This window comes from Sturnira hondurensis, unplaced genomic scaffold (genome assembly GCF_014824575.4).
Source record: "Sturnira hondurensis isolate 20B ecotype Veracruz unplaced genomic scaffold, ASM1482457v3 Scaffold0004257, whole genome shotgun sequence".
NCBI classification, from domain to species: domain Eukaryota; kingdom Metazoa; phylum Chordata; class Mammalia; order Chiroptera; family Phyllostomidae; genus Sturnira; species Sturnira hondurensis.
This window is the reverse complement of record NW_028076888.1, coordinates 4,476,481-4,496,469: the sequence shown is the minus strand read 5'-3', so window position 1 is coordinate 4,496,469 and position 19,989 is coordinate 4,476,481. Positions and strand designations below refer to the sequence as shown.

At 57.0% G+C, this 19,989-nt stretch overlaps 2 protein-coding genes across 3 annotated transcripts in view; one reads left to right on the top strand and one right to left on the bottom strand.

The window, feature by feature from the left end:
- The window catches only part of CLCN6 (Cl-/H+ antiporter 6), a 32,234-nt gene extending 18,223 nt beyond the window's left edge, over window positions 1-14,011 (top strand). The window contains exons 11-23 of one of the 2 annotated variants that reach the window (XM_037045211.1): window positions 377-490; window positions 772-938; window positions 1,464-1,590; window positions 4,556-4,682; window positions 4,961-5,114; window positions 5,293-5,452; window positions 5,541-5,647; window positions 6,606-6,792; window positions 7,669-7,826; window positions 7,999-8,155; window positions 9,834-9,941; window positions 10,062-10,187; window positions 12,396-14,011. In XM_037045211.1, coding sequence (XP_036901106.1) covers window positions 377-490; window positions 772-938; window positions 1,464-1,590; window positions 4,556-4,682; window positions 4,961-5,114; window positions 5,293-5,452; window positions 5,541-5,647; window positions 6,606-6,792; window positions 7,669-7,826; window positions 7,999-8,155; window positions 9,834-9,941; window positions 10,062-10,187; window positions 12,396-12,476 — 1,773 coding nt within the window. In that variant the 3' untranslated portion in view covers window positions 12,477-14,011. Of the gene's footprint in view, window positions 1-376; window positions 491-771; window positions 939-1,463; window positions 1,591-4,555; window positions 4,683-4,960; window positions 5,115-5,292; window positions 5,453-5,540; window positions 5,648-6,605; window positions 6,793-7,668; window positions 7,827-7,998; window positions 8,156-9,833; window positions 9,942-10,061; window positions 10,188-12,395 lie in introns of those variants that run through there. The other variant, XR_005066348.1, reaches the window with a different exon arrangement.
- Window positions 14,012-17,962: 3,951 nt separating this feature from the next.
- NPPA (natriuretic peptide A) lies at window positions 17,963-19,489 on the bottom strand. Its single transcript, XM_037045322.1, has 3 exons — window positions 19,173-19,489; window positions 18,748-19,074; window positions 17,963-18,225 (listed from the first exon to the last, which is right to left on the bottom strand). Exons 1-3 carry the CDS (start codon window positions 19,290-19,292, stop codon window positions 18,214-18,216), a joined length of 459 nt encoding a protein of 152 aa, XP_036901217.1. The 5' UTR covers window positions 19,293-19,489; the 3' UTR covers window positions 17,963-18,213.
- Window positions 19,490-19,989: the final 500 nt, after the last annotated feature.

The following is a 19,989-nucleotide window of genomic DNA, read 5'->3' as shown; positions in this document are numbered from 1 at the left end:
GGAGGAGGCAGTGCTGGCGTGGCCATCAGGCAGCCAGGGCCAAGCCTGCACCAAACCCCCGTCTCCCACCTCAGAGTAGCGTGTTCTTCCTCTTGCGTCTACTGTTCCTTTCTGGCTCAGGAGCCAGTGCATAACTGGCTGTAAGTAAATAGGCTGTGACAACAGGCTGTTGAAATGGAAGCTTCTGGTGGCCAGCCTGTAGCACAGTCAGTCACCCCAGGGGTACCTCCTATGCAGTGGTCAGCGAGCGGTCCCTGGACCAGAGCGGGAGGTCGCAAGTTTCTCTGTAGATCAGGGGCTTTATGGGGAGGGAGGGTTGGGGGGAGAAGTAGGAGCTGCCACCGTGGAATGTTCTTGTTTCGTCCCCTGTCCCTAGCTCTTCTGTTCCATGTCGGCCACCTTCACCCTCAACTTCTTTCGTTCTGGGATTCAGTTTGGAAGTTGGGGCTCCTTCCATCTCCCTGGGCTGCTGAGCTTCGGCGAGTTTAAGGTATGTTTCACCCTTTTCCCCCAGAATTTATTGCGTGACCCGTGACAGCTGCTCTAAGTACCAGAGAGAAGTGATCAGAAGGGCACGCGCAGCTTCTGGAGGGGGGTCTCTGTCCTGTCAGTCTCCCAGGCTTGCCCCCTGCCCGGGCTGGGCTGGGCTTCAGCACCACGTGGCTCCCGAGGAGAGCTGGCAGCCTCCTGCGTCTGCCGCCTCTGCTTCTGCCCTGCCTGTTCTCAGGGGCGCCGTGGTGTTTCTCTCCCCCTCCCTTTCCCTTCTCTCAGTGCTCTGACTCTGATAAAAAATGTCACCTCTGGACAGCTGTGGATTTGGGTTTCTTCATCGTGATGGGGGTCATTGGGGGCCTCCTGGGAGCCACATTCAACTGTCTGAACAAAAGGCTTTCAAAGTACCGTATGCGGAACGTGCACCCGAAACCTAAGCTCGTCAGGTACCTGAGCAGTTGCCTCCCCCGACCTGTGGTGGTGCCCTGACCTGTGTGGGTGGAGCCATCTCTCCGAGGGGGGTGACCACGTGGCCAGACCCTGCTTTCCACACCAGCTCTGATTCCACATCTGAGACTGGGGCAATAAACAGCGTCATACACCTGCCGTATCTGTCAGGCCAGAAGGCTGTGTCTGAGCTTAACTGGTACCAGAGTCGCCGGTGGACCCCCAGCCTCTCCTGACTTGCCACTTAAGGCCCTTGACCGAGTCGGGAGGGCCAGTGAGACTCTCACCCCAGGACCTAGTACAAAAGGCCGTCGTGTTCCTCAGAGGGAGCTGATGTGGACACAGCAGCCACATCCCTGGCTACCCACTCTTTACATAGAAGTTGCTGCACCAAGTGCTGACTGGCTGGGGGCCACAGTGTGTGCGTGCTCTTTGGGGAAATGGGGGCAGGCCGGTTGTGTGTTGAGTTTCCGAGGCTGGAGTGTCCCGTCATCGCGTAACCGCAGCCCTCCTGTGCTTCCCAGAGTCTTAGAGAGCCTCCTGGTGTCCCTGGTGACCACCGTGGTGGTGTTCGTGGCCTCGATGGTGTTAGGGGAATGCCGGCGGATGTCATCTTCAAGTCAGCTCGGGAATGACTCGTCCCTGCTCCAGGTAACCCCAGTGCAACGGCAGCCTTTGTGCCGTGTCCACAAGAAGGATCCAGAAACACGTAGAGCGTGTCTCTGTTTAGGGCTGTCGAGTGTGTTGGGCGCGTTGTTCCACGCCTGACCGGTGTGCTGAGAGGGAGGGACCGTGTGCAGCCCTGTTACGTAAGCGAGCGTGCGCCCTCTGTCTCCTTCGCTGTCCTGGCCCTGGTATCCCAGAGGTGAACTCTAGCCTCTCTCTTTCTCTCTTGAACAACACTATTTGGAAGCAGAAACTGGGGAGGTGGACAGTCCGCTGCTTCTTCAAGCCCCTGTCCGTCTTCTGACTGTCCACGCCTGAAATGTGCCACCAGCCTTACCTCCTCCCCCACTGGTGACGGTGGGTCGCACTGAGACAGGGCGGCAGGAGTGACCACCGCAGGGCAAACAGTCCTGGTTATTCACGGTGGTGAGGTCACTTACTGTCATCTGTCCTGTCTGCATTACCCCTTTTCCGTTCTTAGTAGCAGGTGGTAGTTTCCAGAACCTCTCCCTGAAAGAGCAGGGTCCGTGGGGCAGGAGTCGGAGCTTACTCTGCCCTGCGGCTTCGGGGTCAGCCTGGAGGTGGGTCTGCGAGCTGGACTTTGGTCGGTCAGCTGCGTGGTTCTGGCTTGTAGGACAGAGCCTGGGGAGCGCTAAGTACCTGCCTCGTAGTCCTGAGTGGCCACTCAAGTCCCCCAGAGCCCTTCTGAGGCCTTTGTCTTGGATGGCTGCTTCTTCAGTGTCCCTGGGCTGGCCCAGGTGGTGGAGTGGGGGTGGGTAGACTGCAGCCCATGGGCCAGACGCAGCCCTGGGCAACTGCTTGTTTCTGTGTAGCCCTCAAGCTAAGACTGGCTTCTACATTTCTAAAGAGCTGAAAGAGGCCAAGAAGAATATGTAACAGAAGTTATACGTGGCCCCTGGCTAGTGTGCTTCAGTGGGTTGAACGCCAGCCTGCAAACCAAAGGGTCACTGGTTCAATTTCTGATCAGGACACAGGCCTGGCTTACAGGCCAGGTCCCCAGTTGGGGGTGTGCGAGGGGCATCCTATCAATGTTTCTCTCGCAAATCGATGTTTTTCTCTCTCCCTTTCCTCCTTAAATAAATACAGTTAAAAAAAGAAAAGACAACTGTATATGGCCTGCAAAATCTAAAATACACTATCTGGCTCTTCACAGACAAAAATCGCTGACCCGCTACCAGTTACTCCCAAGGCCACCGCCTCATTACTAGACCAGTATCTTCTAAAATGTGCTCCAAGGAACACCGGTTTACACGATTCGGAGCAAATGGAAATGGAGTCTGTGCTCAAATGGGTTAACCAGAATGAAATAAGTTTCTTTAATGCTGGACTTCATAAGGCCCTTTAAAGTTCCAGTAAGAGTTACGATCGTTTGGAATGTTCGCTGTCCCCGATTTTCCACAAGGTGCTTTACAGAATGACTTCATATAACCCCTACCACGGCCATGTGGGCTCGTGTCGTCATCCCCATTCTGCAGGTGGGAAAACCAGGGCCAAGTGAGGCCTTGACCAAGATCGCTCAGCAATATGCAGTGTGGGGTAGGAGCCGTTCCGTTTTATAGACAAGGAAACTGAAGCAGCACAAAAAGAAATATTGTATTTTGCCATGTACGATGCACACGGTTTTGGTGCTAATTCCCGTGAATAATCCACATTGTACATGGGAGTTAGTACTGCCCACGGGTGATGCACTTTTTTTTTTTCACTCAGAAACTGGAGCAAAAGAGTGTGCATCATACATGGCAAAATACGTTACCTTTCCTCTGATTGCGTGAGCCCTCATTGTGCTTTTAGGGGATGCTCGGATTTCCGGCAAGTGCTCTGGTGCTTCTCCGGACGTGCGAGCCTTCCCGGGGAGCCTTCAGGACTGGAGTTCCTCCAGACGTGGCGTGGGCAACGCTGCCCCTGCTGGCTGTTGCACTATCACCTCAGCTTGTCCCAGCATTGCTGTCCTCACACATTTCTGCCTTGCCAGCTCTTCCCTGCCACGTTCCACCAGTAGGGGGCGCTGCCCCACCCCTCCAGCAGCGTTCCTCCAGCTGGACCCAGCCAGGTTCACCCCGTAGGGTTAGACAAGCCCATCACCTCGTATTGTTAGAGTGTCCACATAGGGCTGTCTCCACAGTGTTACCAGTAGGACTGAGCCCAGGACAAGTCCACACCCTTCATGAGCTTTGCAGGAACCCTTTCTGTCACATGCCCCGCGACAGGGGTGAAGTGCACCCCCGGGCTGTCCCACACCATCAGGGAAAGCAAGAACTTCTGTAGTCAGGACGCCCTTGCCCTCTGAGGAGTTAGGCAGTGCCAGAATTTCGTCTTCCTGCACAAAGCGGTGGAGAGAACTAGAGGTCTCAGGTGCGGAGAACTCATCTGTTTTCCCAGGCGGGGTTTTGTTCAGCTGGTGGAGCCTGGCGGGGGGCAGCAGCTGTACCTCCTGTGCATCAGGCCTCGTGTGGACGTGGCTTTGCTTCTGCAGCAGATTCAGAGTGGAGGCTTTCTCCATTTGGAACCCAAGTTGGAGTGTTGGGTCAGCGCTACCCTGGACACAGCCTGGCAAACCTGCCAGCCACTTGTCTGTCACCTGCCTCATCTTCCCCTAGTCACGGGGTTCTTGGGCTGGGCTTCCAGGAGTGTCATTCACAAAGCTACCACAGGAGGCAGAGGCAAGGCCAAGTCCACAGGGACTCCTAATCGTAGTCACGTTTTTTTTATGAGTGTGGGTAAACAGGGGCCCACATCCTGATTCCTCATCCCCAAAGTGCAAGGAATACAATCTCAGTTGGCTGCTCTTGGGTGTAGAGCTGTGTTTTAATGCCTGCTTAATTTACGGGGAAAAACTTAAACGCCAGGAGTTTTCGACCTAGCTGGGGACCTCCTACTTGGAGATTGGGCGCTGTAGTCGGGTGTGCTGACCTTGATTTGTGTTTCTTAGGTCACGTCAGAAGATGTGAATTCAAGCGTCAAGACCTTTTTTTGTCCCAATGAGACCTACAATGACATGGCCACACTCTTCTTCAACCCCCAGGAGTCTGCCATTCTGCAGCTCTTCCACCAGGACGGTGCGTCCCTGCGCGCCCGTGCATCCCGGCGCGCCTGCGCGTCCCGGGCCGCTGGTTTTTTCTCCAGAGAACAAAGAACGACGACTCCTCGGCCCCTCTGCCGGCCCTTAATTCTGGGCGAGAACGGGGCTTCCCGCTGTGATACAGCCCAGACAGATTAGTGTTTCTGGCTCCCATGGTGCTGGTGAACTGGCTGGGTGTGGAAGGACCTGGCAGGAGCCAGGGTGGGCCTTGGCGGGCATCCGGTAGCGGGACTCAGGTCCGCCCTTGCCTTGCAGGCACCTTCAGCCCCGTCACTCTGGCCTTGTTCTCCGCCCTCTACTTCCTGCTCGCATGTTGGACGTACGGCATCTCTGTCCCAAGCGGCCTCTTTGTGCCTTCTCTGCTGTGTGGAGCTGCTTTTGGACGTTTGGTCGCCAATGTCCTCAAAAGGTACCGTGTGTGTGTGTGTGTGTGTGTGTGTGTGTGTGTGCGCGCGCGCCTGCCTGCCTGCCTGCCTGCCTGCCTGAGCATGCGCGTGTGTACGCAGGTGCACAAGTGTGTGAACTGTGGCCCCCGCCCTCCCCCAGGTATGAGTCTAAGCCACGTTCTCATTTTCTCCCTCCACCAGCTACATTGGCTTGGGCCACATCTACTCGGGGACCTTTGCCCTGATCGGTGCCGCAGCTTTCTTGGGCGGGGTCGTCCGGATGACCATCAGTCTCACAGTCATCCTGATCGAATCTACCAATGAGATCACTTACGGGCTTCCCATCATGGTCACTCTGATGGTGAGCACTCCCCTGCTAGGTCCCTTTCACGTCCCAGGCCAAGTTCACCCCACAGCAGGCTCTTTTCAGGTCCTCGCTGTGTTTGCAGGTAGCCAAGTGGACGGGGGACTTTTTCAATACGGGCATCTACGATATCCACGTGGGCCTGCGAGGGGTGCCGCTTCTGGAATGGGAGACAGAGGCGGAGATGGACAGGTGAGGCCATGATGCCCCCGCCTGTCTTGTGTTCAGAACTCGGGAACGCTGCGGCCCAAGGAGGGTTTGTTTTAGGATAGGAAATGATTATTTAGACTCTGGGGTTGGAATTTAGTGAAACATTCAGGAACACGAAGGTTGTTAAAATAGCACGCATTTGATCAGCTCGGTGTGGCTGGGCACTGTGTCCCAGTGGGCACAGTCAGGACCCAGAACCCACAGGATTCCTGGGTTGGTTTGGCTCCCGTGGTATTCTGGTTAAACAGAAAGTGAGCGCTCTGCGGGAGGTCAATGTCAAGATTCAGTGTTTAAGGGTCTGCTAAGCCCTGTTTGAGAACTAGCCTGCCTTGTGCACCTGACGGGATCTCGTACTGTCAGCAGTGATTTTCCTGGGCGCAGTCCCCAGGTCATCCATCAGTGCACAAATGTCTGCGCCTCCTTTGTCTGGGTTGTCACACGAGGCCCTCAGAGTCTAACAGAGGGGCCAGCGGAGTTCTGTACAGAGGCAGAGCGTGAACTGTCAGCTTCGCAGGCCAGGTGGGCTCTGTCGCAGTTACCCAGTTCTGCCCTGTAGTGCGGAAGAAGCCACGGGCGGTGTGTGAGCGGCACAGGCAGCAACTTGACCTGCGGGCTGCGGTTGCCACCCCTGGTCGAAGGGGCACCCAGACCCTTTTTCCCTTTAATTGAAGTAGTAGAATTAGCAAGTCAGTGGCGGTCAGTGGAAGGTGCCATGTAGTGCTCAGAGGGGACAGCCAGCCAGTCCCTGGGCGAGCGGACGGGGACGTGGTGAGGGGCTTTGCACACTGAGCCGGGGGACAAGTAGAGGCCCAGCCGGCAGTCTGACAAAGCAGGGACGCGCGTTCCGGGCGGCCTGGGTGGCAGGGGACCCATTGCAGCCCGTCCTGGCCTACTCCCGGGGCCCCCCAAGCGAGGCCAGACGGCTTCCCTCCCTCCCCAGGCTGAGAGCCAGCGACATCATGGAGCCCAACCTCACCTACGTCTACCCGCACACCCGCATCCAGTCTCTGGTCAGCATCCTGCGCACCACGGTCCACCACGCCTTCCCAGTGGTCACCGAGAACCGGGGCAACGAGAAGGAGTTCATGAAAGGCAACCAGCTCATCAGCAACAACATCAAGTTCAAGGTGAGAGAAGCAGCCCGAGAGGAGAGGAGAGTGACAGATGACAAGTGGTTCCGTAGCACTCTCGCTGACTAGCACTGGTCACGCCCCGCCCATGCGGTGGCTCCAGTCGGCTCCGAGGGGTCAGCGCAGTTCACTGTGTGCACAGTGAGCACAGCGAGTGTGGGCTTCGTCCAGGCCAGCGGGGCACACGCCCACTCTCCCAGGCAGCACCTGGGCAGATTGGTCTTTACTCGGCGGTCTTTGGGCTTCGCTGTCCATGGTGGGCAGGTTGTGTCGGGGTGGGCTCAGAGCTGCCAACCACAGAAACGGACGTCAGCCCGCTTAGGAAAGGAAAGAGCAGTTGGCAGCTGCAGGACCTACAGGGAAGCAGAAGGCCACAGTGGTGTGTGTGCCCTGGGCGTACAGGCGGCCAGTGGATGCTCTTTGGGGCCAGGAGGCCTCGGAGCTGGCTGTTCTGTCCTCGGGGCCTCCCAGTTTGAAGTCCAGGCAGAGGCAGAGTCCCATCACCGCACCTGGGTCATGTGCCCACCCCTTGGCTTCGGGGGCGGAGAAGCACAGAGATGGACAGGGCCACCAAGACGTGACGTGGGAGAAGGGTTGTTCCCCACTGGAGGACTGAGGTGCGGTTTCCAAATCAAAGGAGCAGGGATGTTGGCTGAGACCACAGGGTCTGCAACAAGCCCTGTGGCCCAGAGAGGCTCCTGTGAGTCCGAGCCGCTGCGGGGACGCCTCGCAGTCCCTGTCGGCCTGTGCTTTGGACCCCCTCTGTCGCCCAGACCCTCACGCTAAGCAGACGCTGTGTTGGTGTGCCGCGTGCAGCCATCCACGGCCTCCCTGCCAGAAGCCTCTGCCATCGTCACCCCTCCCCACCCCCAGAAATCCAGCATCCTCACCCGAGCCGGCGAGCAGCGCCGGCGCAGCCAGTCCATGAAGTCCTACCCGTCGAGTGAGCTGCGGAACATGTGTGACGAGCACGTGACCTCAGAGGAGCCAGTGGAGAAGGAGGACCTGCTGCAGCAGATGCTGGAACGCAGGTGAGGGCGCGGCTCCTCCCACCGCACGAGTGTGGGGCCAGCAGCCTGTCGGGGGGTTGGGAGGGGTCAGCCCTTGGCTCCGGAGCTGTCTGGGAAACTGGGGAGGGGTCGGGCATGAAGACACGTGATCCTGCAAGGGTGCACTAGGCAGCGTCTGGTTTTTACATAACAGATACACTCCCTACCCCAACCTATACCCTGACCAGTCCCCAAGTGAAGACTGGACCATGGAGGAACGCTTCCGCCCTCTGACCTTCCACGGCCTCATCCTCCGGTCGCAGCTTGTCACCCTGCTCGTCCGAGGAGTTTGCTATTCCGAAAGTCAGTCCGTAAGTCTCTCTCATCCCCAGTGGGGTCACGGAAGGCACGAGGGCAGGAACGCAGCTCCGCCTCGGGGAGAAGAGGGGACACTGGGAGTCCTGCGCCGCAGGCTGCTCTGAGGGGCGAGTCTGCCCCACGGCCCCTCTGCGCCAGTCACTGCTCCAGGTGACACTGAGCAGGGCGTGTGAGTCCCCCGCCCCTCTCACTCCCCACTGAGTCTCTCACCTAGCCTCAGGTGTCCTGCTGGCCTGTATCAGGCTTCTAATACATTTCTGTCTTTTAGTTTCTGCTATGCATGAACTTGCTCACGTGTTATCAAAAGAAGTATTGTCCTTCCTGTAAATTCCCCCATAGTTTCTTTTTTCTCTTTCATTGGATTTTGTGGAGATTTTGCGGGGGGTTATTGTCCACAGTGGTTCCCTAGTGACCTGAGACCTGCTCCCCCTCACACGCTGCATCCCTTCAGGTGGAGGCGGGAAAGGACCTGAAAGAGTTGCTTAAAGGCCTGTTTTCCAACAGACTTTCCTGGTTCAGGTCTTGTCCATTGGAGGCAGCTGAGGTCACTCGTGGTCCAGCAGGTGCACGGATGAGCAGCACACCCGGGGGGGGGGGCTCGGGTGCAGAGGTTGGGGCTTGAGGGGGTGTTCTCTGGGGAGGACCAGCCTGGCTGGGAGTGGGGTAGAGGGGACGAGTGGAACCCAGGGGACAAGGAAGTTGGGGGCGTGAAGTGGGCCGGATTGCGGAGGCCTTGCCTGCACACCCAGCCAGACAGAGCTGGCCTGACACCACACTGGGAGTCGTGGAGGGCAGAGAGAGCCGTGTGCAGCGTGGACTCTGGGAGGAGGACCGAGTAGAGCAGTGACCGGTGCTGGTGGTCACTGTGGTTGCCAGTGGTGGTGGCCCAGGGGCCCAGTGACAGCAACAGTGAGACTCAGGGTGGAGGAGCAGGAACTGAGCTGGTGTCTGAGTTTCCTATGGCTGCCGAGGCTGCCATTGACTGGTGGCTTCTCTGCACAGTCGGTGTTCTCACAGTTCCCGAGGCCGGAGCACAGCCCTGGGGTTGGCAGCACCGCGCACGCTGAAGGCTCGGGGCTGGGGCGGGGGCGGGGGGTCCTCCGCGCCTCCCGAGTCAGTGGTGGCTGCCAGCCCTCCTCGGCATCCCCTCCCTGTAGATGCGTCACTCCCTTCTCTGCTGCCTCATCACGAGGTCTTCTCCCGTGTGTCTCCTCTCTTTATGAGGACACCGGTCACTGGGTTTAAGGCCCCCTAATCCAGGAGGTCCTCTTCTGCGCTTGCCCACGTCTGCAAAGGCCTGGCTTCCAGTGAGTCCCTGTTGCAGGCTCTGGGTGTCAAGACTTGGATTCCTCTTTTGGGGGCACACGAGCTGGCGCCCACACGGCCACTCACTCCTAGTGCTGTCCTCTAAACTCCAGAACAGCCACGTCCATTTTACAGATGAAGAAAGGGGAGTTCAGGGGGGTTCAGAGGCTTGCCCGGGGGGCCCAGCTGGGGACAGGCTGAGACCTGGCCTCGGATCAGTGTCTCGCCCCAAAGCACCTGTTCTGGCTGCCGTGCTCTCAGGGGCTGTGGCTGGGCAGACGTGGACGAGGAGGGGGAGGGGCTCTACCTGTGGCCTTGCCTGTTGCCGTGCTCCGTGCGAGGCATCTGTCTTGGTTGGGTTTGCAGAGCGCCAGCCAGCCACGCCTGTCCTATGCCGAGATGGCTGAGGACTATCCCCGGTACCCTGACATCCACGACCTGGACCTGACCCTGCTGAACCCCCGGATGATTGTGGTGAGGAGGGCCGTCCTCAGGGAGGGGCAGGGACAGGCCTACCAGGGTCTGCCGGTCTGTGTCCCATCCCGGTAAGGGCAGCATTGGCCGCCGCTCACTGGCGTTGTCTTGCCTCTGCAGGATGTCACCCCGTACATGAACCCGTCCCCCTTCACTGTTTCACCTAACACCAGTGTCTCCCAAGTGTTCAACCTGTTCCGGACGATGGGGCTGCGGCACTTGCCGGTGGTGAATGCCGTGGGTGAGGTGAGTCTGCGGCTGTGCCGACCCCGTCTGTCCACCCGCCTTCTGGAAGGGACTCTCCGACCGCAGCGCTGTCTGGGAGTCAGGGCTTCTCAACCCGGAGGACATATGAGGACCCACCAGGGAGGTCGCCAGACCAAAATCACCTCTGAAACTCTCCCACAGGAAGTGATGAGGGAGGGGGCGGGTGGAGCCTGAGCTGGCCTCACCCACTTTCCCCTTTGCCCTCTGTATTTCTCACATGCTGTCTCCAGCGTGGCCAGCAGATGTCGCCAGTGGCACTGTGGACTAGAAACGCTTGGGGGGCCAGCTCTCTTCACCTTGGCTGGCAGCGCTTGGAGGCAGGTGGGGCTGGGGGTGCCAGTTCCCCACCTGCTGTGGCATTGATACTGTTAAATGAGAGAATTTCAGGCAAAACACTTGGACAGTTTTAAAAGATACAACACTCAGTATTTCATGAGTATTGCTACAGACTTTGCCATTTTTTCTTAGAACTCTGTATTTTTCTTGTTACACAGTATTGTTTCATTGTAGAAAAATAAGAAGACATAGATAAGCAAAAAACCAAAAAGCAACACCAAACCGCTCTCTCTTCAGAGGTAGCCATGTTAATTTTTCAGTTTATCTTTTTTCTCTGCACCCAGAAAGGCACTTCACGTACCGAGTTTTAACGAGAATGACCCCAGGGTTGTGCCCGTTAGCACCCAGCAGGGCATGGCCGTACCGCAGAGGTGCTCCTGCGTGAGGTCCGGGGGCTCCGCAGCGCCCGTTCCGTGGCTGTCAGCCGCCACTCGGTCGTCGTCTGTGCTGGAGTGTTGGTGAGATGTCACTGTAGCAGTCACCTTTCCAGGCTCCCCACACATGTTGCCAGGTCACCCCCCCAGAGGGGGACAGGTCCCTCCCTGAGGTCAAAGTGCACAGCACAGCTCCTTTGGACGAGGTTGTTGCTGCCAGTCAATTGTGTCCCCTGCTTCACGGGGCTGCCAGTTCACAGTGTGCAGTGCCTGCCTCCGTGACAGGGTGTTGCTGTGGTGACGGTGAGCAGTGGCCTTTCAGGAAAAACTCTGCCCTCTGCGCCCCCACACTCTCCTGTGCACCTGCCACCAGGGGTGGGGCTCCCCCCACCGAGCACCTCTGACCCTCCAGACACCTGCTGGCACTGTCTGCCTGCCTGCCAAGGGCACCAGGCCCCACAGGCTGCGGGCTCAGTACCCCCACTGCCCTTGACAGCCGGAAGACCCAGTAGTCCCCTGGGCTCTGACCTGTAAACAAGGTCTCGTGGCTCCTAGCCACAGAACTCAGGGAAGTAGTCTGCTGACAGGTTTCCGGTTTGTCACAGAGGGACACAACGCAGCCACAGCCTGACAAATGCACAGGGCGCCGAGTGTGGAAGGCGTACCAGGCTTCCTGCCCTCCTGGCATGCCGCCTCCCCACACTGGGCATGCTCACCAGGGGCTGTAAGGGAGGCTGTGTTACATGCACGATTGATTACATCATTGGCTGTTGGGGATGGATTCAACCCCAGCCTCCCCGACCCCAGGTAGGGGCTTGGGGTTGAAAGTGCTAACCCTCTAGTCACAGGGTTGGTTCCCCTGGCAGCCAGCCTCCGTCCTTAGGGTCTTTCTACAAGTCACATCATCAACATAAGCTCAGGTATGGTTGGAAGGGCTTGTTAAGAAAAATAAAAGACACCTTTATTAACTCTTACCACTTAGGAAATTCCAAGAATTTTTAAGAGCTTTTTGCAGAAACTTGGACAAAGAACAAATGTGCACTCGTGTTTCTTATTACGAGTCAGTATGACGGTGGTTCGTAAGATGGCATTTACGAGCCGTGGGGTCACGGCCTGTCGGGAGCCTTGGCCCGGCCCTTCCTTGGGCACCGTACGTGGAGCAGGCTGGGGGTAGCAGGGACTGAGAAAGCGGAGAGCGAGTGCCCTGCGTAAAAAGAGGCGAATTCAGGTTCTAGCTGGTCTAACCACAGTGTGCTTTGAAGCTAAGTTTATGCTTCCAGTTTATTAGCCCTGGTTACCTGCATCCTGTTCTGTCTAGAAATAGGTGGCCTTTGGAGTGAGGGTCCTCGTTCTGTGGCCATATCTGTTCTGCACCGCCTGGGACCCGGTTCTGTCCCCTCCACAGCCCTCGTGCAGGACCTGCGAGCCCTGTCTGCTCCCGGCCGTGGGTGACTCGGGTCTTTCCTCCTTGTCCTAGATCGTGGGCATCGTCACCCGACACAACCTGACAGACGAGTTCCTGCAGGCCCGACTGCGGCAGCACTACCAGACCGTCTGAGGGCCCAGCTCGGCGGCCTCACGCTCGGGCCAGCCTACCCCCTCCTGGGGCGCCCTGGGGAGGCAGCCGCTCTGTCCCCCGCCACAGTGGGTGGAGGCCCTCCCAGGGCTCAGTACATCCCCAGTCACCCCTCACTCGGAAAGCCTGCAGTCATCGAACACTTTCCTGGTCGGAGATCCCAGGGTCGGCCTGTGTGCCGTGCTCAGCAGTACCTTCCCGTTTCCTGCTCCCCGAGGCCCCCATCCAGTGTCCGCACAGGCCGCAGCCCCTCGACCCCAGTAATGCTGGGGCCAGAGCAGGCAGGTGGTGGGCCTCACTGGAGGGGGGCTCCAGTGCATTGTTCCTGCTCCCTGCTGCTTTCCTAGGGAACCCCGCTGTTGCCTTAAACTCTGATGGGAGGGGCTGTGGCCCAGGCAGATACTGGGGGGAATCAGTTGCAAATTAAGTGAATTACTAAATTCAGGAATTGGGCATTGAGGAAACAGCCCCCTGTGCCCTGGAGGCCTTCCTGCACTGGGCCTCTCGGCTCGATACCTGTTCATTTGAAGGGACCTGCTCTGCTTCTGGGGTGTGAGCTGCGGGGCTCTGGTCTGGCCCCTGTGGCCTCAGTCTCCGTGGAGCCGGGACCTCCAGCTGCATAAAGTACTCCCCACTAATAGTCTGCAAACGGAAAGCTGGGCGGCAAGAAAGCCCCCTTCATTTGTGCCTGCGTCTCCCTGGAAAAGCGGCCACAGCCCCTCTCCAAGGACCCTGGTGTCCCCTGCCCCGCCCTGCCCCGCCCTGCCCCGAACACACCAAGGCAGCACCCCAGACGGATTGCCTGGCTCTGGAGAGCAGTGCAGTGGCCTCTAAGGCGGAAAGCAGTGAGCCCTGGGGCAGTAGCCGCTGCAAGGTGCGTGTTCCGGCTGGAAAAGCCCAGGTGTTGGTGACAAAGCAGAGGGCCCTTCGTAAACCTCCGTCACCTCTCTGCTGTCACGAAACCCCTGCCTACTGAGGGGCTCAGAAATGGAAACATCAGGAGGGGTCTGCCTGGAGGGGGGGGGGCCGGGCACTTCTGCCGGGCTGTGCCCAAAGGGGTCAGCATTGCACATGGGAAGCCTCCCCGTGTCTTTCGGTGACTCGGTTTCTCTCCAGGCTGCTGGGCCTCAGTGCTGGCCCCTGAAGTGGGCGTCTGAGTGTCGGGCCCTTGCTCTCACTGGCCTCCTCCTCCTGCTCTCTGTGCGTTTGTCAGCCTCCCGGCCGTGGGGCAGCCTGTAGCAGGTGTGCTCCGGAGCTCAAGGTGGCGTCCATCTGCATCTAACATTCAGTTTTAATCGTGGAAGTGTGAAGACTGTGTTGCCCCGGCGACACTGCTGTCTTGCCTTCCTCCTCAAGGTGACTTCCATGCCAAGACTCCTTCAGCTGAGGGGGTGGAGGGGATGGGGTGAGGGGCTCAGGTCTTGTGTTCAACGCATTCTGCTGAATAATTTCATTTCAGTGAGGGACTGGTTCAGGATCTTTTCTAGTAGACTCTGGCCCCCTCCTTGCTATTTTTTTTTAAGATTTTATTTATTTATTTTTTACAGAGAGGGGGAAGGGAGGGAGAAAGAGAGGGAGAAACATCAGTGTGTGTTGCCTCTCACACATCCCCTAATGGGGGACCTGGCTCTGCAACCCAGGCACGTGCCCTTACTGGGAATTGAACCGGTGACCCTTTGGTTCACAGACTTGTGCTCAATCCACTGAGCTGCACCAGCCAGGGCTATTTTCTTATCTCTTTGATCAGAAGTACTTAGAGGCCTAAGTTTTTCAGCATCCCTGGATGCAATTGTTCGTAAAATGTGGCAGAAACCCCCAATAAATTGTTCGGGAAATCACAGGGACCAAAAAAGGCAAGCCCTTCTAAATGTGATGGTGTTGAACCAACTGCCACTTTATTTTAAAGCAGCATTCAGAGTTTTGGCCACCTTACCCATCCCTTTAATGAAGAAGGGAGCCAGTGGCACGGGTCATGGGTGGAGTCCGCTTTCCCAGCCCTCAACAGAGACTGGAGGGGCTGATGTCCTGCGGGAGGGCCTCTGGCATCCAGGCCCGGGCCACCCGGTGCTCCCCAGAGCCACCAGGGGAATGTCGTCAGAATTTACCCCCATGCACATCGCATTGCTCTTAAGCCACCAAGATACCTTGTTTCCATCAGCATAGCCCAGAGATAGATGCAATACCTTTCTCACCCCGAACTCCCTGCACAGCCACCAGGGAGGACCCACACCCAGGCCCCTCTGGAAGGACACACATCCCGTCCTCTGGAAGCTGTCCTTTCCAGATAAGCCCAAAGACAGCCACTGCCCGCCTTTGTAGCAAAACAGCTGTTAGCCTCGCGCATTCGGTTTCTGTTAGAAGCCTGCGTTTTCAGCTTGCACCTGGTCCCTCCAGCCCCACGGCCTCCCGGGGATGTGATCCCTTGACAGATAAAGCTGCACAGAGGGCTCTGGGGTGGCTAGAGGTGGTTGCATTTTGTCTCCAGCCTGGTGCTTCATGGCTCCCCTGCTGAAGTAGGTGGGGAAGTTGGGGGGAGAGTCCCCAGGGCTGTGGGCCTTTGCACTCTGCCGGTGATTGGCTCGTGACCTTGTTTAACTAGCGACTCCTGGCTGGACTGGATGCTTGCTCACCCCAGCCACCCATAGGACAATTCTGATGTGAAGTCGCACACTGACACAGCCTGGTGACCAGAAAGCCTCCTGGCCTGTGGGATCTGCGAGCAGCATTGCCTCACAGCTCCTGTGGGCCTTGGTCGTCGTGACGGCCGTGGCGTACTTGTTTCCGTTTGCACTGTTGGTTTGTACGGTGATGTTTGCTCATTCCACTGTGTGTGTAAATGGTGTTTTTTTAATTTGTAAAATCCTATTTTTATTTGAAGGTTTGGAACTTGGACGTTCTCATTATAACCTTACCACGTCAGAGTAAAACGTCTTCATCTGTCTCTAGCCTTTGGTCTCCCCGGTGCTCCTTTAAAGTAGCATGTGGTTTTGCCTTACACCATCTCTCACTGGTGCGTACGAGCTGCACAGCTAGACGGCAGTTGCGTGGTCTCAGCTCTCTCTTCGCAGAGTTTTCCCAGCAGGTGTCTTCATTCGCAGGGGTCCACGCACCCCCTTAGTAAGCGGTTGAGTCCCGTGGGTCCTGGCAAACATTGCGGAGCTGCCCCTCTGTTTCCCCCTCACACGGGCACTGTCAGATCATGTTCACCGTCCTTTTCTCCTTTGCAAATGTGCCTGTTCCCTCAGCGGCTGCTTCCCAGGCAGCCGGTGGAGAGTCCACTCAGAGTCTCCGAAGTGCTGTGTTGAGGAATTTGCCCACTGACATCCCCCGTGAGCCAGCCAGGAGCAACGACATCCACGCCGAGTCTGCACGTGTCCAGCCCTCTGGCCGGCTTCTGTCGGCGCCATGTGTCACGGCTTTCTGTTTGCTTCTGGTTTTGCCAGAAGCGGGACTTGCTCTCTGATGCATCTGCTTCAAGTTGCCATTGCAGCAGCGGTAGAAATGGTCTGTCAGGCAGCCCCCTCCACCTGTCCCCAAGTTCCGGGGGCATTTTCTGTGTATTTGGCACTTTCAGCCACTGTGTCGCGGTGACACCCAGCTCTCCACCCTTCCCTCCCAGCATCTCCCATTCATTCCTCCAGCGCCTGACCCCAGCGCCAGGTCTGGACACTTCTCCACTTCTCTGCCCTCATCCTTGTGAGTCCCCTGCTGCTCAGTTTCCCGCCCTTCTGAGCTTGAAGTCCACATGAGTAACCTTCTTACTGCAAGTGATCAGGTCAGAGTTCTCCCTACCCCCCTCCCCCTCCCCCAACCATCAGTTCACTTCTGGCTTCCCCACCCTCTACGAGGAGTAAGTTGCCACTTTGTCACGTCTTCCCGATATCCGTACAAGACCAAGACAGTTTGACCAACATTTACAGAGGGTGCTGAAAAGGCATTTGCCCTCAAAGAACTTGCCTTCCAAGGCATTGTGCCCTATTAAAGTAGTCCTGCACCTGGCACTGCCAGTGGGGAGTGGAGCTTATGCTGGGCGCGTGGTGTCAGGGAAGGTTTCAGGGAGTAAGTGGCATTCCCAGTGAGCCTTGAGGAAGAGTGAGTAGCTGTTCTCGGGAGCACCGGATGAAGCATATTCCAGGTGGAAGGGGCAGCATGAGCGAGGGCACGGAGAAGTGATGGCTTAGGTGGAGGAGGAGGGTCACAGCAGCTGATACAGAGAGTGAGGCACGGGGAGGGAAGGGTGGGGAGGGTGGGGAACGGGTCAGAGAACCACCCTCTGTTGCAGGTGGACCCGGTGGATACATTTTCAGAAGCTGATACAAAGACACCATCTTCTCCAGGGCCTCCCACCCCAGTGAAATCTGCAAGTCCAGGCACTTTGGGCCTGAATTAGGGAAAGACGATGCCAATTGGTACAAATAGGTTAGTACCCAAAAGGCACATAAACTTGCAGTGCAGTGTGTCAGCATAGCAAACATTTCTCCCTTCACTTTGCTCAGCTTTTGAACCCAAATTCTTTGCCTCTTTTAAAAAAATTTAGAGGGGAAGAGAAGGAGAGAGGGAACTATTAATGTATGGTGCCTCTCATGTGCCCCCTGCTGGCGACTGGTCCATAACCCAGGCATGTTCCCTGACTGGGAATTGAACCATGATCTTCTGGTTCATAGGCCTGTACTCAATCCACTGAGCTAAACCAGCCAGGTGCTTCCTCTTCTTAAAACTGAAAGTGCAATTCACTCAGCTACAGCAGGTAACTAGCAAAATGTCTCAGAAAATTCAGTGCCCTCATTATATAAATGTTCTTTAAAAAAACCAAAAAGTACTAGGTGTGCAAAAATTGTCTATTGCATACCAGCTACGTTAGTTGTAACCAGGGGGGAAGAAAGCTTAGATGTTTCAAAGTTTTCTTTTTAATAATTAAGGGCCCTGAATAGGAGCAACTCTAAAAAAGCAGTGCCCTTTCCGTCTCTGGGGGCTTCTTCAGGATCTGGGATGAGCTGGAGTGAGAGCAGGTTGAAAACTGCAGTTTGAATCCCAACCCATCCCCCCCCCAAAAAAATAATAAGGAAGGAAGGATTTGTCCAAATCCACAGGACACACACCACCACGAACGACCTCTGCATAAACTGTGGCGTTGGGGTGAGAACCATGTGTCCTGTCCGTGCTGGCTGGCGCTTCAACTATCAAACAACCCCCTGCCCCCCCGGAGGGCATGCGGGTAGCAGAGGAGGCTGAGCGTGTGAGCAGAGGGGCGTCTGTGGGAAATCCCCACTTCCTGCTCACTTTTCTGTGCACCTAGAATTGCTCTAAAGACAAAGTTTGTTCGTCGCTTTTGAAAGTCGGAAGAAAGGCATTGAGCATTCTTCTCACTGACAAAAGGGAGGTGATAAGGACTGGCCGGCTGAATTCTCTTCCCCAGGGAAACAAAGAAAGCACGCCCAGGGGGTTGGCTTCTGTCCATGGTGCTGAAGTTTATTCGTTTTCAAACCTCCTTCAATCACAGGTGAGGGTTTACCCTACAATGTTAATGCACGGGGTGGGAGAGGCGGGGAAGCCACAGTTAGACCACATCATCTACAGTTAGCATCAAAGGTGAGAAATGTGGACAGGCGGCTCGGACAGGGTGCTGGTCACAATTCCACTTGACGGCAATGAGATGGTACAAGGTGGAGCAGAAGACCCCAGGGGACGCAGGCCTCTGAAGTCTGCCCGGGCCTGGCTGTTATCTTCGGTACTACAAAGGAAACACAGACATGTTTGGCTTGGTGTCCTGGCTGCACCAGGCATCCAAAAAATACATGCCCTTCACAGCTTCGTGGGATTGTGCTCACTTCCCACCAGCCCCCGCTTAGCCTGAAGGCCCTCTGAGTTGCATGAACTGATAAACAAGTTGCTCATAAGACGCTTACAAGGTCAGCACTGGCCCATTTCCATTGACCTTTGGGATCTGACAGTTCTGGGGAGGAGAGTGACCTGCCAGTCCTCAGGGTGAGGGTGTCCTGGCCCCGTGAACATGTGCTCATGGGAGTCACTTTTTTTCCTCAGCATTTTCTCAGCAAGCTAAGGATGATGCTCTCAGCCCTACGTTTTTGGGACACCCGCCAGGTAGGGGCAGAAACTTGCAAGGAAGTGAGCTTCTACGCTGGCCCCTTCCTGCCGAAGGCATCCCCTGGTGGTCATCTGTGATGGGCTGTGAGACTCCAGGAACCCACAGTTTCCTTCCTGCCACCCCATGTCCAACCCCAGTTCCTCTTACCCGGAAGCTGTTGCAGCCCAGTCCACTCTGGGCTCCAATCCTGTCCATCCTGCCCCCGAAGCAGCTGGACCTCCGCAGGCTCCGAGGAGCGGCGAGCAGCGCCCTCAGCTTGTTTTTCAGGAGGGCAGACCTCTCAGAGGAGTCCCAGGGGCCCTGCCCAAGGGCAGCCCCGTCTCTCTGGACTGGGGTGACCTCCCCAGTCCAGGGAGGCACCTCAGAGAGGGGGCTGAGCGCTGCCCCAGCTTCCTCATTCTGCTCACTGAGCACTTGTGGGGGCATGAACTCATCCTCTATAGGCACCTTGTCCTCCAGATGGTCCAGCAAGTTCTTTACAGAAGGAAAACACGGGGAAAGAAAGAGGTCTCAGCGACGGGCAGTGTCACAGAGCCCCCTGGCCCCAGACCATGCCCCCTTCCTGGCCCTACCTTGAAATCCATCAGGTCAGCGTTGGACATGGAGCTGTACACAGGGTTGGCTCTGCTTTGCCCTGGGAGCTGCAACGCCAGAAAGAGGAGGAAGCTCGTGATGGTGAAGAAGGAGCCCATGCCGGCGTCGTTCAAGGAGTGCTCTGCCGCTTGTCGCCTTTTCTCTCCTCTCCGGCGTCCCTCTACCGACAGTCGCGGTTCGTCTCCGTCTGTCTCTGTCTCCCAGCTGCCCTGCGCCTCCTCTTTTTATAGCCCCCCGGCTCTCCAAGAGCGCAAGAGGGACAGAACCCTCCCCATTCTGTCACTTGCAGCGATAAAGCAGCCGAGTGAGGAGCCAGCAGAAGATGCCCTTTTAAAGTTATCAGTCCAGCAGAGCCCTTCACAGCCCCTCCGCCTTGAGCAGCCCCCGCAAGCCCCGGGGACCTAGGCTGCAATAACCACATTCTTGTTGATTTGCCTCAAGAGGTTCCCACTTCAAAGGTGTGAGAAGAGCAAAAAAGAGCCCTTGGTTATCTCGATGTGATGCCTCGGGCTTCTTTCTCCTGGGCAACGGGGACCCGTGCCGGGAAGCGGAGGAGGGTGACGGGAAGCGGAGGAGGGTGAAGGCTCAGTCACCCAGTTGGTTTATGGCTCAGCTGTCAGGGCCCCAAATAAGGGTGGGAGAGGAGGAAATGGCAGGCAGCCGGATGCCGGGGGACAAATTAGTCCAGATGCTCAAGCTGGCCTCACACCTGACTCATCGGCCACGAGGGCAGAACCTCTCCCTCCAACAGGGCTGCCCCAGCTTGGCTCTCGCTCTCGGCAATCAGGCGAAAAG

Bases quoted from the DNA above. Each gene is read 5' to 3' on its own strand.
- NPPA (XM_037045322.1), bottom strand. From the start codon at position 19,292: ATGGGCTCCTTCTTCACCATCACGAGCTTCCTCCTCTTTCTGGCGTTG. The intron at 19,075-19,172 runs GTAGGGCCAGGA...CCTTCTGTAAAG, and splicing joins CTGACCTGATGGATTTCAAG to AACTTGCTGGACCATCTGGA.